Source organism: Anastrepha obliqua, chromosome 4 (genome assembly GCF_027943255.1).
Source record: "Anastrepha obliqua isolate idAnaObli1 chromosome 4, idAnaObli1_1.0, whole genome shotgun sequence".
NCBI classification, from domain to species: Eukaryota; Metazoa; Arthropoda; class Insecta; order Diptera; family Tephritidae; genus Anastrepha; species Anastrepha obliqua.
The window spans coordinates 51,000,761-51,014,927 of record NC_072895.1 but is presented as its reverse complement, the minus strand read 5'-3'; the positions used below and the strand labels follow the sequence as shown (position 1 = coordinate 51,014,927).

Sequence of the window (14,167 nt, the reverse complement as noted above, 5' to 3'; positions counted from 1 at the left end):
GTGTAAATGTTTATACAATTGTATGTTCGTACATATGAATGTTTAGGTAGAAATGTTCAACTTACCTCCTCTTCAGTTATTTCTACCTCAGGGTCAGCGGCCTCTGCCGCAGCCTCAGCGTCATCAGCAGCTTCGGCCTCAATATCAATTTGAGTATCAGCATCAACATCGTCACTGGCACTGCCATTACCATTAAGAGCTTCCGCTTCTCCATTTTCCTGCGTGCCTTCGTCACCTTCATCTGTCGGTGCATTGTCATCTTTCACTGGTGTCTGTGGCGCTGTGTCACTACCATTGCCATTGGTTATAGGCGTGGCAGGTTGCTCCTCGTCCGTGGCGCTTATGCTTTATGATTATGTTTTGTGGCGTGAAATGTTTAGTGATCGATTTTATGTGGGTGTATGTGTTATTGTGATTTTAGTGTTTTTAGGAAAATAATTACTTGTTATACAAAAATTCATCAAAATGCTCTACATGAAAAATAAAGTTTATTAAAACTTGTTGCTTTACTCATTTACTGCGTTAGCTAAAGAGCTTTCTTCACTCTGTCTTAAAAATCAAAAAGCTCTATTCTCTACTACGAGTATTTAAAATCGATAAAATTCAGTTGAGTGAAATAAAATTTCTTTATAAATGATAGGGTAAGTGCAAAATATGTTAATTTTTGGAGACTTTTTCATAATTTAGACTTTTTTTATAATAATATTTTTCAGCAGCCACATAGTTGTGAATGAAAACTTATTTTAAATGTTAGTATATAGGTATGAAACGAATGACCTTAAGGAAAACAAAGCCTACCTAATTCTTCTTTTTGTTTTAGTTATTATATTAAAAAATTGTATCATTTGATATTATGTATATAAGTATAAAATGAAACATGTTGAAGAAAAAGTAGAACAAATTTAATAATAAAAAATATATTTAAATGGCGCTGCCATTCAACTTTTAATATGAAAATGGTATCTTGATATGCACTTGTTTTAAGTTTTGATAATTTCTGTAAATTTGGAAATTAGTTATTACCTATTTTTCATAAGTGTTTTATTTAATGCATTTTATTTTATACACACTGCCAACTATACGACTTTTTTTATTTAAATATACGACATTTTTATTTAATTTTTTTGTTTTTAATTGGTTTTTATTGTTAATCAGGCCTGAGCGCGTAAAATTAAGGGTGCAGATACCTGTAAAATTTCGAAAAACAAAATTTGTTTTCTCGTAAAATGTTAATATAATCTTTTAGGAATATGTCAAAAAAAATTTCGAACTTAAATTTAAGTATTTCTTATATTATAGATCGTCAACCGTGACGACTCTATTCTTTGCGTTCGAGCTCTGGGAGAGGTATAGTTAGTTATGTATTCAAGCTTTAGACGCGTTTTTCTCAAAACAATATTTTTCGAATTGGCGTACACGATAACTCGAAAAGTTATTGAGCGATTATTGATCGATTTTTTCGAAGCAAAAATAGTAGGAAAATTCGCCCAAAATTCCTTCTTTTTTTTGAAACCTTTTATTCCGCGAATTTTTCTTATTTGTTTTTAATTCATATAGGAATTATGACATTAATAAAATAAAAAAAAATTGTTTTTTTATATGCAGGTCACTGACGCCGATGCTACAATGCCCGCCGATTGAGAAGCCCCGCTGCGACCTTCCTGGAAGAATTGAGTGTACAACCGCCATTTTAAATGAATAAATTAAAAAAAAGGTATATTATTTTAATGTAGGTATAAGTAAACTGTATGCCAATTTTGAAAAAAATATATTTAATTCTTCATTTTAAATAATTTTAATGAAAATCACGAAAAATATGGCCGTTTATAGGTATCTGCACCCTTTAAAAGCAAAGATTTTTAGAAAATTTTTATTTACATTTTTATTTATTTATTGTTTTTTCTGTTTTTTGTGGAAGGTTACACAATTTTAGTTGTACTAATACCACTCTAAATATTGCCTTTTAACTTGAAAGCAATATTTATTTAGAAAAAAATATTTTGTTTTAGTAAAAATTAGGTTGCATCATCAACAGTCATATAACAATACAATATAAAGGCACTGGCTCACAAAGTAAAATTTTTTTTCGCACCGGATGTTACTGCCCAACTCCTAAGTAGAATGGATACGTTTTCCAGATTTTTGAAATTTACCGTTATTCCGCCAAATAGAATTCCTTTCACATAATCACACATAACTTGCTAGTTTGCAGATAATCTGAATATGAATATTATTATAACTGGAAGAATGTATACCTACAACACTTTTCGATAAGCTTAATACTTTTCGTTTCAGCATTTTTGTTTAATCATTTAATTTTTTTTTTAATTAAAAAATTCAAGCTTTAACAGTTTAAAAATTAAAAAGATAATAAATTCCAATTTTTGATGAATTCAGAGTAGTCCTGAGCCCCATTTTCTCAATAAATTTTAATACTTATCCTAATTTAATGACCTTTATTTCGTTCTCTAGTAAAAGATGTTTAACCAGGTGTTAGTTAGTACCAGGTGTTACAATTTTTAAATCGATTTTTTTATGATTGATTTTGAGTGCGAAAAGGAGGAGAAGTTACGTTTCCCTAGACCACAAAAAGGCTTTCAATCTAAAAATGGGAGGCGCTTATTTCGTTGGCAGTAATTTCTATATTCAGCTTATCAAGACATCCAAGCACCAGTTTTGATGCTATCTTGAAAGAGTTGAGAGCCTTGATTGCTGCCTGCCTAGTAGCATGGATAGTTATGTATGTGTTGTTGTTGTAATTGCGATCAAAGTTCAAATTTTCCAAGGTTTTTGCAAGTACCCAAGTCGTGAAATGTCAACATACATATATACACAATTTTCTTAATGATGTGCTTCAGTTTTCAACATTTTAATTTAAAGTTCCAAAAATCAACATATTTGTTTAAAATATTTTTACTCTCTACTTGGTATTCACTACAACTACCAACTTACTACACAACCAACGCAAATACTCACCCATCATTCAAATCTACTTCGGATGTATTTTCAATACTGTCGTCAGTGGTGCGACCATGAATACCATTCGTATCTGGTATTTTAATATCTAGTTTCTGTTTAAAACGTACACAATAGGAAGAAGGAGGGGGAAAACAACCATAAAAAAACGCAAATGCGTACATGCATAAATACATAGATACACATACGAGTCGTTACATATCATAGTTATTGACAAATCTAAAACTTTTAAACGAAATTCCGTAATAGATTCACAAGCTAACAAACAACTCACCTTGCCACCATCGCCGGTATCCTCGCTCAATGCCTCCCAATCGGTGGCGACATCTGGTGAAACGCGTGGCGCCTCTGGCACATAAACCAAGAACGCACGCTCGATTTCATGTGGCTTGTGGCGATAATAAGTAGGCGATTTCATTTTCTAAAAATATACAAATGAAAGTGAAGAAGCACAAATTGAGAAATTTGAAGAACACAATTCAAATTCGATTGCAATTTTATTTTCAATTACAACACGACACTTTGACGTGCACGGCACGCAATTACGGAGACGTAAGTAACGGTGCAGACAGTATGCGGTATGTGTAATAACAGCAGATATTATCCACTTACATAATCCATGGCCTCCTCATCGCAGCCGGCTTGCGTCAGCAGCGTATAGCAGCGCATATTATTTTTGTGACTGGCCGCCCAGTGCAGTGGCGTTTTGCCAGTTATATCCGTCTCTGTAATGCCATCCGGCCAGATGCCAATCAGATACTCAAGTATCTTAGTGTGACCAAGACCTGCTGCTTTATGTACAAGATTGAGGCCATTCGCATCGCGGCAGGTGATTAAGGCGGGCGGCACCGGTGGCTCCATTTTCGCTTGTAACGTTTCCAAATTATTATCGACGACGGCCTGATGCACATCCTTGATCGAATTCTAAAAATATTAAGAAGGCAATTGAGTTGAGTGCATGCAGTATGAGTTGAAATGTATTTTTGTAGAAAATGTCACTAGTATCTCGCAAAAAGGAAAGAAAATATATTTAAAAAGAAGCAGGAAATTTTCTATTTTATTTCATATTTTATTTTTTTATTTTTATTTTTTTGTTATTAACCCGCTATACCACAATCGAACTCACCATAACATACGGCACGGCTGCCAAAAATCGCTTGACACGCGGATTTGTGCTCGCCTGTTGAGACAATCGACTGCCTTGGCCCGCCCACAAGATGCGCGTCAGCTTGCCAATATCCTTTTCGTGCATCCATATTCTTATAGTAGATAATTTCACGGCGAATTCTGTGGAGTGAAAAAGAGAGAATGCAAGGTGTGTCAAAAAATTCAATTAACCTCTTATTTGGAAAATGGCAACTTTCACAAACTGTTTAATGTAGTTTGCTTAATTTTTTTTTTCGAAAACACTTTCATCATCATAATCAGTTTTCAAGTTTTCCCTTTTGTTCGTAACTCTATACTTGTGGCATGTTGGCATGCGATTTCCTGTATAAATTTGCCAAAATAAAGAGAATTTCCTGCAGTAGTTTCTTTAAGTGGTTAAGTGCTGGCAAATTAATTTTGAATGTTTCCTTTGGAAATCTTTCGCTAAATCAGCAGTGCTGATGAGGGCACCTCACACAAATGCAATATATTATTATGCAACACCATACACTACAAAATTTTCCAGTTTCAAAAAATGGTAGAAGAAACGTGAAACACGGCGCCTCTTTTGGCAGGATCGGCAATAAAGTGACTTTAGATTTCGCGCGAGAACAACATCAAATAATTGAAGAACAAAATGAAAATGGTAAAACTTTAATTTTTAGAGGTCCGAATAAAAAAGATACTCGAGCCATATTTGGAAAATATCATTAATCAACCAATAGCTAACGAACTCCCATTAAAATGTGTTTTTAAACTTCATTTGAAAAAAAATATCAATTTTGAAAGTCTGGTATATTTAATTCTTATTACTTTGCCTTCTCTTTTTATGTAATCCTTCATGCGAATATCTAATTTTTCAATGCTCCACTGAATGTGCCTCAATCAGCACCTTCAACATACACCCCGCCACCAATGAAGATTTCAACGCAAAGGACCTTTACCGATCCGATACAAAAAAATCCACACACTCTTTGCGGGTATAAATTTCGATATTTAATTGTTTTTAATTTTATTCTAAAAAAATTTGAATAAAAAATAAACTTCGTATGCAAATTAGAAAAATTCATAATACTTTCATCAAAATTTTTAAAGAACTTATGAGTACACACTTTTTTAGCTCATTCAATTTTAATACAACAAAATAATTTTAGACAGTATTTTTTTAACCTATCCTCACACACAGTTGCTTATAGTAAGAGGGGGCCTTATTTTTTAATATTAAATTAAAATTAAAATTAATCATTTAAAAATATTTTGAACGATGTAAATCTCTATCCTGACCTTTACGCCCTCAACTGCAGCTACGACGCCAAAAATTGTAAATCTTCCGTTGTATTGGTCTGGCAACTAAGTAATTGCGGTTTTTTTTCAGAAAATCAGAGACAATTTTTCATGGAACTAAATAACTTTGTTCTGTAATATATTGCCCATTTCGATCAATGACCTTTTGCCATCTTCCAGGCAGCATCATAATCCCAGGCAGTTCATAACACTTCTGGTTTTTATTAGCAAAAAAACTGAATCAGGTACGATTTGAAATTTTAACCATTCAAGGAGTTTTGTAAAGATCAAAACAAAAAGTAATCAGATGGTGCAAGGTCAGGACTATATGGTGGATGTGGCAAAACATCCCAACCAAGCTTCAATAAGTTTTGCCGAGTGGCCAAAGATGTGTGTGGCCTTGCATTGTCATGATGGAATACAATACCTACTTTTTTGATTTGTCAATTCGGGTCGCTTTTCTTCAACTGCATTGTTTAATTTCGTTAGGTGTTCAATGTAGACATGAGAATTGATCGTTCGGTTGTGGGTGGTAAGAGTTAGTTAATAGTTTTTTATAAACGCATACGAAAATTCATAAATTAAAACAACTTCGTCATTCACTAATATCTTAAATTGCGATTCACCTTTATTGATTCACAAGAGTTTGAAAATCTCCAGGAATATATCTCGGCTGATTTTATCTTTATAAAATACAGTACTCCACCCTTTAGAGTACAGCGTTTTACAGCATGCCCTCTTTTAGTTCATAAATCAGCACGGGCACATGCAATTGCTGGTAACGCATTTAGTTCATCCAGTGCACACTCCTATTGGGTCCACTCCAGTGCATTTTTGAATAATTTTCAATATTTTCTCGTTGAAGAAGAGATATTGAGCACGGAAAAAGAATTTTGGGCTATGTTTTGCTGGCATATGGAGGTTGTCCTGCATGCTGATTGAAAATCTTCGTGAACAACACCTTCCACAGCAGATATGACCCCTAGTAATAACTGCTTACTATGTCTTTATCGTCAATAAGAAACGCTATCAAGTGTCAACGATATTTTATAGTCACTTGAAACCTGCCCTTTTAATACTAAAATTGATTAGGCTATGAAATTGTATGCCCAAAAGTATTCCGAGAATTCTGATAAAAAAGTTAATGTTTTTAAAGTTGAAATTTTCAAAAAATTTTGAAAGATTTTGTAAAACATTGCATTATGTGGTTCTTTTTGTTGCATAAATTATATTTTTATAAAATTATATTGGTGTTTTTACATTTTTGCTAGGGGATTCATACGGGCACGAGTTAACTGTAGTTCAAAGAATCGTCAAAAAATCCATGGTTGCGCAAATACCATGATATATATTTTTTTTAATAAACTTAAGGGTAATAGTTACGTATACGCCGTGCAAGGCCACAGTCTTTTCCCAACTGTATTTAGCATTTTGTTTATTACCAAACAAGTTCCATACTCTTTTGTTACATTTATTTTTTTCGATTCGATCTAATTCTAATTGCCACTCGTACCGTGCCATTTAAAATTAAAATGTTCGCATGCAATACCGCACCACTTAGAACACAACTGGCAGTTTAACTAATTGAAATATACTATTAGCTTTTTAAAAATTAATTTCTTGACTAAAAGGAAACGCAGTTGGCATGTTTCCCGCAGCATTTGAAAGAATCACGAGGTTAAATATGCCATAAAATATAAGATATGCGGAAAGAAGGAAGAAGTGTTAGTTGGTAAATTCTAATAGTCACTTATATGCTAGGGTAATGTGGAGGGTTAAATTATGTTTTTATAAGAAAATGATTACACGAAAGAAACAAGATGGTTGCTCGCAAGAGGAAATTTATCAATAATATAAACTTTGATTTAAATTAGCAGAAGACTATTGAAATGGGTTACTTGTACGCAACTGTTGTAGTTAATCAATAAGTTGCTTCATATGTGTATTTTTCTCCTTAGTACTCGTATTATTAAATATTAAGGAACTTCAAGTGAATAATTGCAAATATTTATTTTATCGCTCTACGAGCTCTACCTAGTATTGGAAAAAATTATAAAAACGTACTTTCTGTTCAACTTTTTAATATAATTTGGATTCCGGTATTAAGAAATGTTGCAAAAATGAAGAGTTTATGAAATTTTTAGTCAAAGAGACTATACAAAAACCCTCACAAAGGGTGCAACAACATGAGACGGTCCACAACAAACATTTTTTTTAATATATGTAGTATTGTTTTTTGCAATAGTTAGTATAAATCATCAAGAGTATGATAAAACTAACGTATAGCAACATTCGGGCTCATTTCATATCGACAGGCGTTAAACAAAGCTATCCCCGGTTTACCGTGAGCTTACGTAGAATATGAAAAACGGCGTCGCTAGGCAGTTTCCTTTTTTTTACTACTTTCAAATATAATTTTTCAGATGCCGTCCAAATTATACGAAAGCTTATTCGCCAATTCGCAAGTTTTTTTGCCCACTTATTGGGTGAATGATATTTTGGAAGAAAACATTTGTTTTTTTGTTTTTGAAAAAAACTGAAAAATAAAATGAAAATTTGAACTTAAACTTTCTTTTAAATTATTTGATTCAATTTAATAACTATAATATCTCTTAATAATGAAAAAAAAACAAAATTAATTTCTCACTCCCAGATGAAATTTCTCAAAATCTAAATAGGAGGATATTAGCACACACGCCGTAATTTCGAAGATTTTTCAGATCTTTTGACCTTGCGTGTCCTTAGTCTGAAGCCGTCTAGATTACATACATTAGATTAGATATGGCTTGGGGAGTCCATGCAAAGTCAGAGAGATGGCACCACTGGCGCGTGTCGAGGTTATGTTTAATGAGTATCTAATATCTCTTGGAAGAAGACATACCGAGTATCAGTCAGATCGGTATATCTCTTTGTGTTTGGCATTCGCTTAAATTGAGGAAAGCAAGTGATTTTCCTTTTTCATCACAACAACACACCAGCTGACCCTTCCTTAGTTGTGGTCTCAAAATTAATGAAAATGAGTTTCAAATAGTTCAAACTCGTTTCACATTCTCCAGACTTGGCTTCCTCGGTTGCTTCAGACTGCTATTTGTTCCGAAATTTGAAGAATCTTTCTCTCAAGCACTCCAAGGAACGCCTCATCGGAAATTGTCATTGTTCAAGCTCCTGGGCCATACGTTGGGCTGGGCCTGAGAGAGCTCTGTTTTTCGGCATTGTTTATTTATAATCTTATAAATTTTACTTTGAAATTTAAAACGGTTTTAGCATTAAATTCTTCTGAACCGCAATCGTAATTTTTTACATTTCGACTACGTCGAATTTTTAGTTTGCTAACACATCTTGTGCCTCATTTACTTGTTATGTTTTCTTTTCTATCTATTTTTTTTTTTACCTTCCTTTCCTTTCGCTACGTTTCTTTTTTATTTTATTTTCCTATCCCTTACTTTCTTTTCATGCTCTTTCTTTTCTCTCTTAAAATTTTCTAGTACTTCTCCGCTCCACTCTGCTTTTTATGATTGAATAGCCCATATCAATATTTTAAATTAGCTTACTTTAGTTGCGAGGCTTTCAGAAGCAGTTATTTACCTCATAAGGTAAAAAACTATTAAAATGTTTTCAAACGCAACTGCTCAAATATTCATTTCTATGCACTTAAATTAAACATACAGCCTACTTGGCTTATATAGGGTGGTTAAAGTTTAAGGGCCGATGTTAAATGTAAACCACACTTAAACGTCAAGTTTTTCTGCATTCCATTTGACATTTTCCAATCTCAGACTAATTCAATTTGAATCATGGAAAGATATACAATCGAGCCACGCGTTAAAGTTATTCAGGCTTATTATGAAAGCGGGCGTTCAAATCAAAATTCATATCGCGCACTTCATGATTTTTTCGGTCAATTTAATCGTCCAAATGTGCACACAATCGGAACATTTGTGCAAAAGTTTGAATACACCGGGTCTGCAAGAGATCTGAAAAGACCAGTGCATGCTCGTATAGCTCGTACTGCAGAAAAGATTGCTGCTGTTCGCGATAGTGTGGTTGAAGAACCATCCACCTCAACTCGTCGACGTGCCCAACAATTGCACCTCTCACGCTCGTCGTTGATAAACATTACGCATAAAGACTTACATTTACACGCTTCCAAGGTGCAATTGACTAAACTAAGGCCTCTTAACCATTTCAAGCGTCGTCAATGGTCAGAATGGTGGCAGGAAATGGCAACAGTGAATGACAAATTTTCGAAGAAAATCATCTTCAGTGATGAGGCACATTTTCACCTCAGTGGATTCGTCAATAAGCAGAATTGCCGCATTTGGGGAATGATAATCCAAGAGTGAGTGCCGAAAAACCAATGCACTCACAAAGAGTGACTATTTGGTGCGGTTTATGGGCCGGCGGCATCATTGGGCCGTATTTTTTCCAAAATCAGGCCGGTCAGGCGGTTACTGTGAATAGTGTTCGCTATGGTGAGATGATAACAAACTTTTTATGGCCCGAATTGGAAGATATGGATGTGGACGATATGTGGTTTCAGCAGGACGGTGCCATTTGTCACACAGCTAACGAAACAATGGCTCTTTTGCGAGAAAAATTTGATGGCCGAAAAATCTCACGTCGCGGCGATGTCAATTGGCCGCCAAGATCATGTGATTTGACACCGTTGGACTTCTTTCTTTGGAGTTATTTGAAAGAAAAGGTGTACGTCGATAAGTTAGCAACAATTCAAGAGCTAAAGGATGAGATAATTCGGAATATTAACGGCATAGAACCTCAATTATGCCTCAGCGTCATCGAAAATTTGTACCATCGGATGGAGGTGTGCCGCCGAAGTCGCGGCAGCCATTTGGCCAATATTTTGTTCCATACGTAATTGATCTATACTAGTATATCAAAATAAAGAGAAACGAGAATAATTTGCTAAAAAGGTTGTAGTTTATTCAAAATCAACACCAGCCCTTGAAACTTAACCACCCTTTAAATGTTGTGTATGTAAACAACCGCCATTCCGGTTATGTGCTTAATTTAAAAAAATGTTCTGAACCATTATTGGAATAAAGTTGCTAAGTCGCGTCTATTATTTATTTCAGCAATGTAATTCATATAAAATGTATTTATTCCAGCTTGCACTGCCATAATGACTTATTTTCCATTGTGCTTTACGTTAGTCATGTGAATATTTAAGCTTTAAGCCATATTAAAATTATAAATTCATTAGTGCAGCTGTTGTTTTTGAAAATAAAAATGAATAACATTACGGAATTGCCGTAAATATAATTTTACAAAAACAATGTTTTAACTGCTACTAAGTACTACCGCAACTAATAGATGTAAGAGATATTGGTATGAAGCACTTAAAACTCTTTTCTGCCCTTTCAGCCACTTGATGACAATCTTCTGTCTAATACTATTTCTACTTTTAAGAAGTTCAAAAATAATTTTTAGCTACAGGTAATTTACGTGATCAGGCTATACGGTTGGCAAATTATTTTCCCGTCTTCTCGAAATAGCATCGTATGTAAGAAGCATAAGTCAGACAGTAGCAGTGGCGCTAAAATCAATCATATTTTAAGTTTTTATTTTAAATAGGAGCAGTATTGATTTTATATCATTTGAGATTAAACCACTAAATGCAGCCTGACTGGCACTCGGGAGGACAATGTCAGATAAAGGGGGTCAACCTGTATGAAAACTGTTTTATATTGATTTTTGAGAAATATTTTCTTGGTGAACTGAAATAATCTACAACTCCACACTTTTTACCATCGATTTACTATATATCTTAAAAAAACTAAAAATGAAAAAATCGCTCAATATATTCATTATTTAGATGTCAGCTCGTTTGCCCACTCCCAAAAAACCAAAAACCCGTTTTTACGATAGCTATAATTTGAATAATCAACTGAAAATAAAATATCAACAGGGATTTTAAAGCAAAGTAAAGAAAATTTTCGTGCACTTATTTTATAAGCTCAAGGTCGGTTTACCTGGCTGGTCAACCAGGCATAGTCAAAAGACTATATTCAAACAAGCACAAGACTATATTCAAACAAGCACCTAATCGCAATCAAGAACATTTCAAAAACAAATTTTAATTGCCACTTAATACTTTATTAATATGCGAATTTGGAATGAATAAATGAATAAAAATGTGGTATGCACTTCGACTTCGACTTGGTATTTTGTGCCCTCTACACATCACATTTCCTCATCCACACTTAGCTCTCTCAATAAACTTAAGATGGAGCTGGATTGGGCTGAGCTAAGTAGCTTTCTTCCGGGCTCATCCTACCGATATATGTCATCATTCTTCCCACTATAAAATCACATTCGGGCAGAAGGTGTGTTGGAGTTTTCGAAGTTTGGTCTTAAAAATAATGGGTCTCAGTGTTCCATATCCCCAACCTATGCAGATGACTGCTCAATCTTTAGTGAATAAACTGAATAAATTTAGAATGAACTGAACTGTGGCGTTCAAGAGCATTTTTAAAATAAAAATTGATAAAAAAATGCATTCAAAAATATTATGCTCGTTTTATTAGCACGCCCTACCTAGTACTAGGTTTTGAATTTTGTTTCGTCAATAGCGGCCCTTTGGTAAAAGTCCTAGTGTATTAGTTTTAGTGAAAAATCTAAAATTCAATCAAACTTCAAACAGCGTACCGACCCGTTTGCAAGGAATTTTGATGTGTGCCAAGAACCAAATTTTGCAGAAAAGCATTTATTTTACTTTTCTGTGCTTTTGCTTGTAATTTCAAAACTGAATTTTACATTTCTTTGCATAATTAAGTCATATAACTGAACTAAACGTTTTTCCTTTGAAAATGTTTGCATTTTCCGAAAGCATCCAATTTTTTGGCACATGGGATTGTTATTCTCACATCAGCCTTACAAAAAATATATATTTTTAAGCAACCCTCCTTATTTTGTTTATTAAGTTCAATAGGTTCAAATTTGATTTCCATACCAATTGAGCTTTCCAATGGGTTTTCCACGTATCTATACCATACAAATATTATATAATGTTTGTGTTTTTCATTTTTGGTGGCCCCTAGTAAAATTGTCTGTGGAACACTCTAACCTTTTGTAATGAACTTTCATTCCACATGTTTTGAAATAGGCTAAAAAAAAATTAATTTAGGTAGAAAAATAGTTTCATGTGAAATTCTACTATACCAGTCTGAAGACAGAAATTGTACAATATTTGAAGTCATTTTATATGTACATTCAATAGTTTTATTTTAAAACTTTATCCCCCCTGCAAAGTTATCTCTCTTATACATTCTTTCAGATAGCTCTTGTCAAGTGTACTTTGGCCTCTGAGTCAATTCACAAAAATCATGCACTGTAAACTACTTTTCTCAGCTCACGCCCGACACTTCATGGCTGCTAAACGATACTGGCATCTTCCACGAAAAATACAAGAGATTGAGTTGGCATGTAGAGTATTAAGTATGAACTGCAAAGAAAAATAAAAAGCATGCATCTTCTCAGATAGCGAAGCAACACCCAGATATCAACGAAAAATCCTGAATAATCAAAGATCACAAGCCGATGTTTAGAGTCTCTGTAGCTGAGCTGTAGCTCCTTCGTTTAAAAATCTATATCTCCATAAGTTTTTCTCTGATTATCTTGAAATTTTGACAGAATATTTGGGAAGTATTATACTCATGTGTTATATTTTTTTTTAATAATATAAATAAATCAGATTTGCTTAAAGTGTTGGCACAATAGAGAGACATCTCATTTGACTAAGCTCTAGGCTATAAGATCATTCGTATACACAACAGTGAGAGCGCTGGCGAAAAATTAGAAAAAAGAACACTCCTACGAATGAGTGATTTACGATGAAGCAAAATACGTAACAACAAATTTCCGAATAGTAGAAAACCGTAGACATTCTAAGAAAACTAAGGTGGGATAATTTGGCTACAAACTCCAGTGCAGTAAATAAAATGATTTTACTTTTATTGGCAGTGCCCAGTATATCAGGTCAGACGCCATAAGAAAAAACTTCGAAGTGTATACATTTTTTGTTTATCAAGTTTGCAAAACAATTCAACAACACACTTTTAATGAATTTTATTTCAAGTACTTAGCTCGATAAAATAAAATGGGTAATTATATATGTATATATTTATTTTCTTGGTGGAATCTAGGTGAATCCTTGGAGGAGCATAAAGCCTCAAGCACGCCTAGGAGGCTGCTAATCTTAGTAATCAGTACAAGAATGTGAAAATGACTTCGGAGCACAAGCACGAAATATAGCACATCTCAGGACTGGAATACTCGCATATTGATTTTGTGAATATCGGATATTAAACAACCAAACTACAACAAAAGAACACCATTTCAACCGTTATTAGAATTTCCCATTAAGTTATTCAGGTACCTTTCAGGCAGTATGATTTATCTTTGATCTCGTTAATGGCGAAATTGACTACCCGGTCCTTCTAGAAAAAATACAGTTTAATGTTCCTTGGAGAAATTTTCGTCGTTGCTAGATTTTTCGCGTTGGTTTTAGTAGGAGATTATATAGTGCCAATGCGCCACTCCATAGAACCTTATCTTACTTTAATTATTGCCCAATCTTTTTGGATTTCGACGTTTGTTTTCTTATTAGTTTCGTTAAACTTCAATTGTAATTTGCATGTATTTTTAGCAATTTAATGGTTTCTTGTGTTGATAATTTAATTTTACTACACTTTTTAATATTAAATATTGTCAAATTTGTATTTTAGTTTTGAATTAATAACTT

General features: G+C 33.7%; 1 protein-coding gene across 2 annotated transcripts in view; it reads right to left on the bottom strand.

Moving 5' to 3' along the window:
• The window catches only part of LOC129245781 (arginine kinase-like), a 91,203-nt gene that overhangs the window by 49,899 nt on the left and 27,137 nt on the right, over nucleotides 1–14,167 (bottom strand). For both annotated transcript variants that reach the window (XM_054884163.1, XM_054884164.1), the window contains exons 3-7: nucleotides 4,103–4,263; nucleotides 3,589–3,900; nucleotides 3,251–3,397; nucleotides 2,977–3,071; nucleotides 66–345 (exon numbers count right to left, since the gene is read on the bottom strand). In XM_054884163.1, coding sequence (XP_054740138.1) covers nucleotides 66–345; nucleotides 2,977–3,071; nucleotides 3,251–3,397; nucleotides 3,589–3,900; nucleotides 4,103–4,263 — 995 coding nt within the window. The remainder of the gene's footprint in view (nucleotides 1–65; nucleotides 346–2,976; nucleotides 3,072–3,250; nucleotides 3,398–3,588; nucleotides 3,901–4,102; nucleotides 4,264–14,167) is intronic.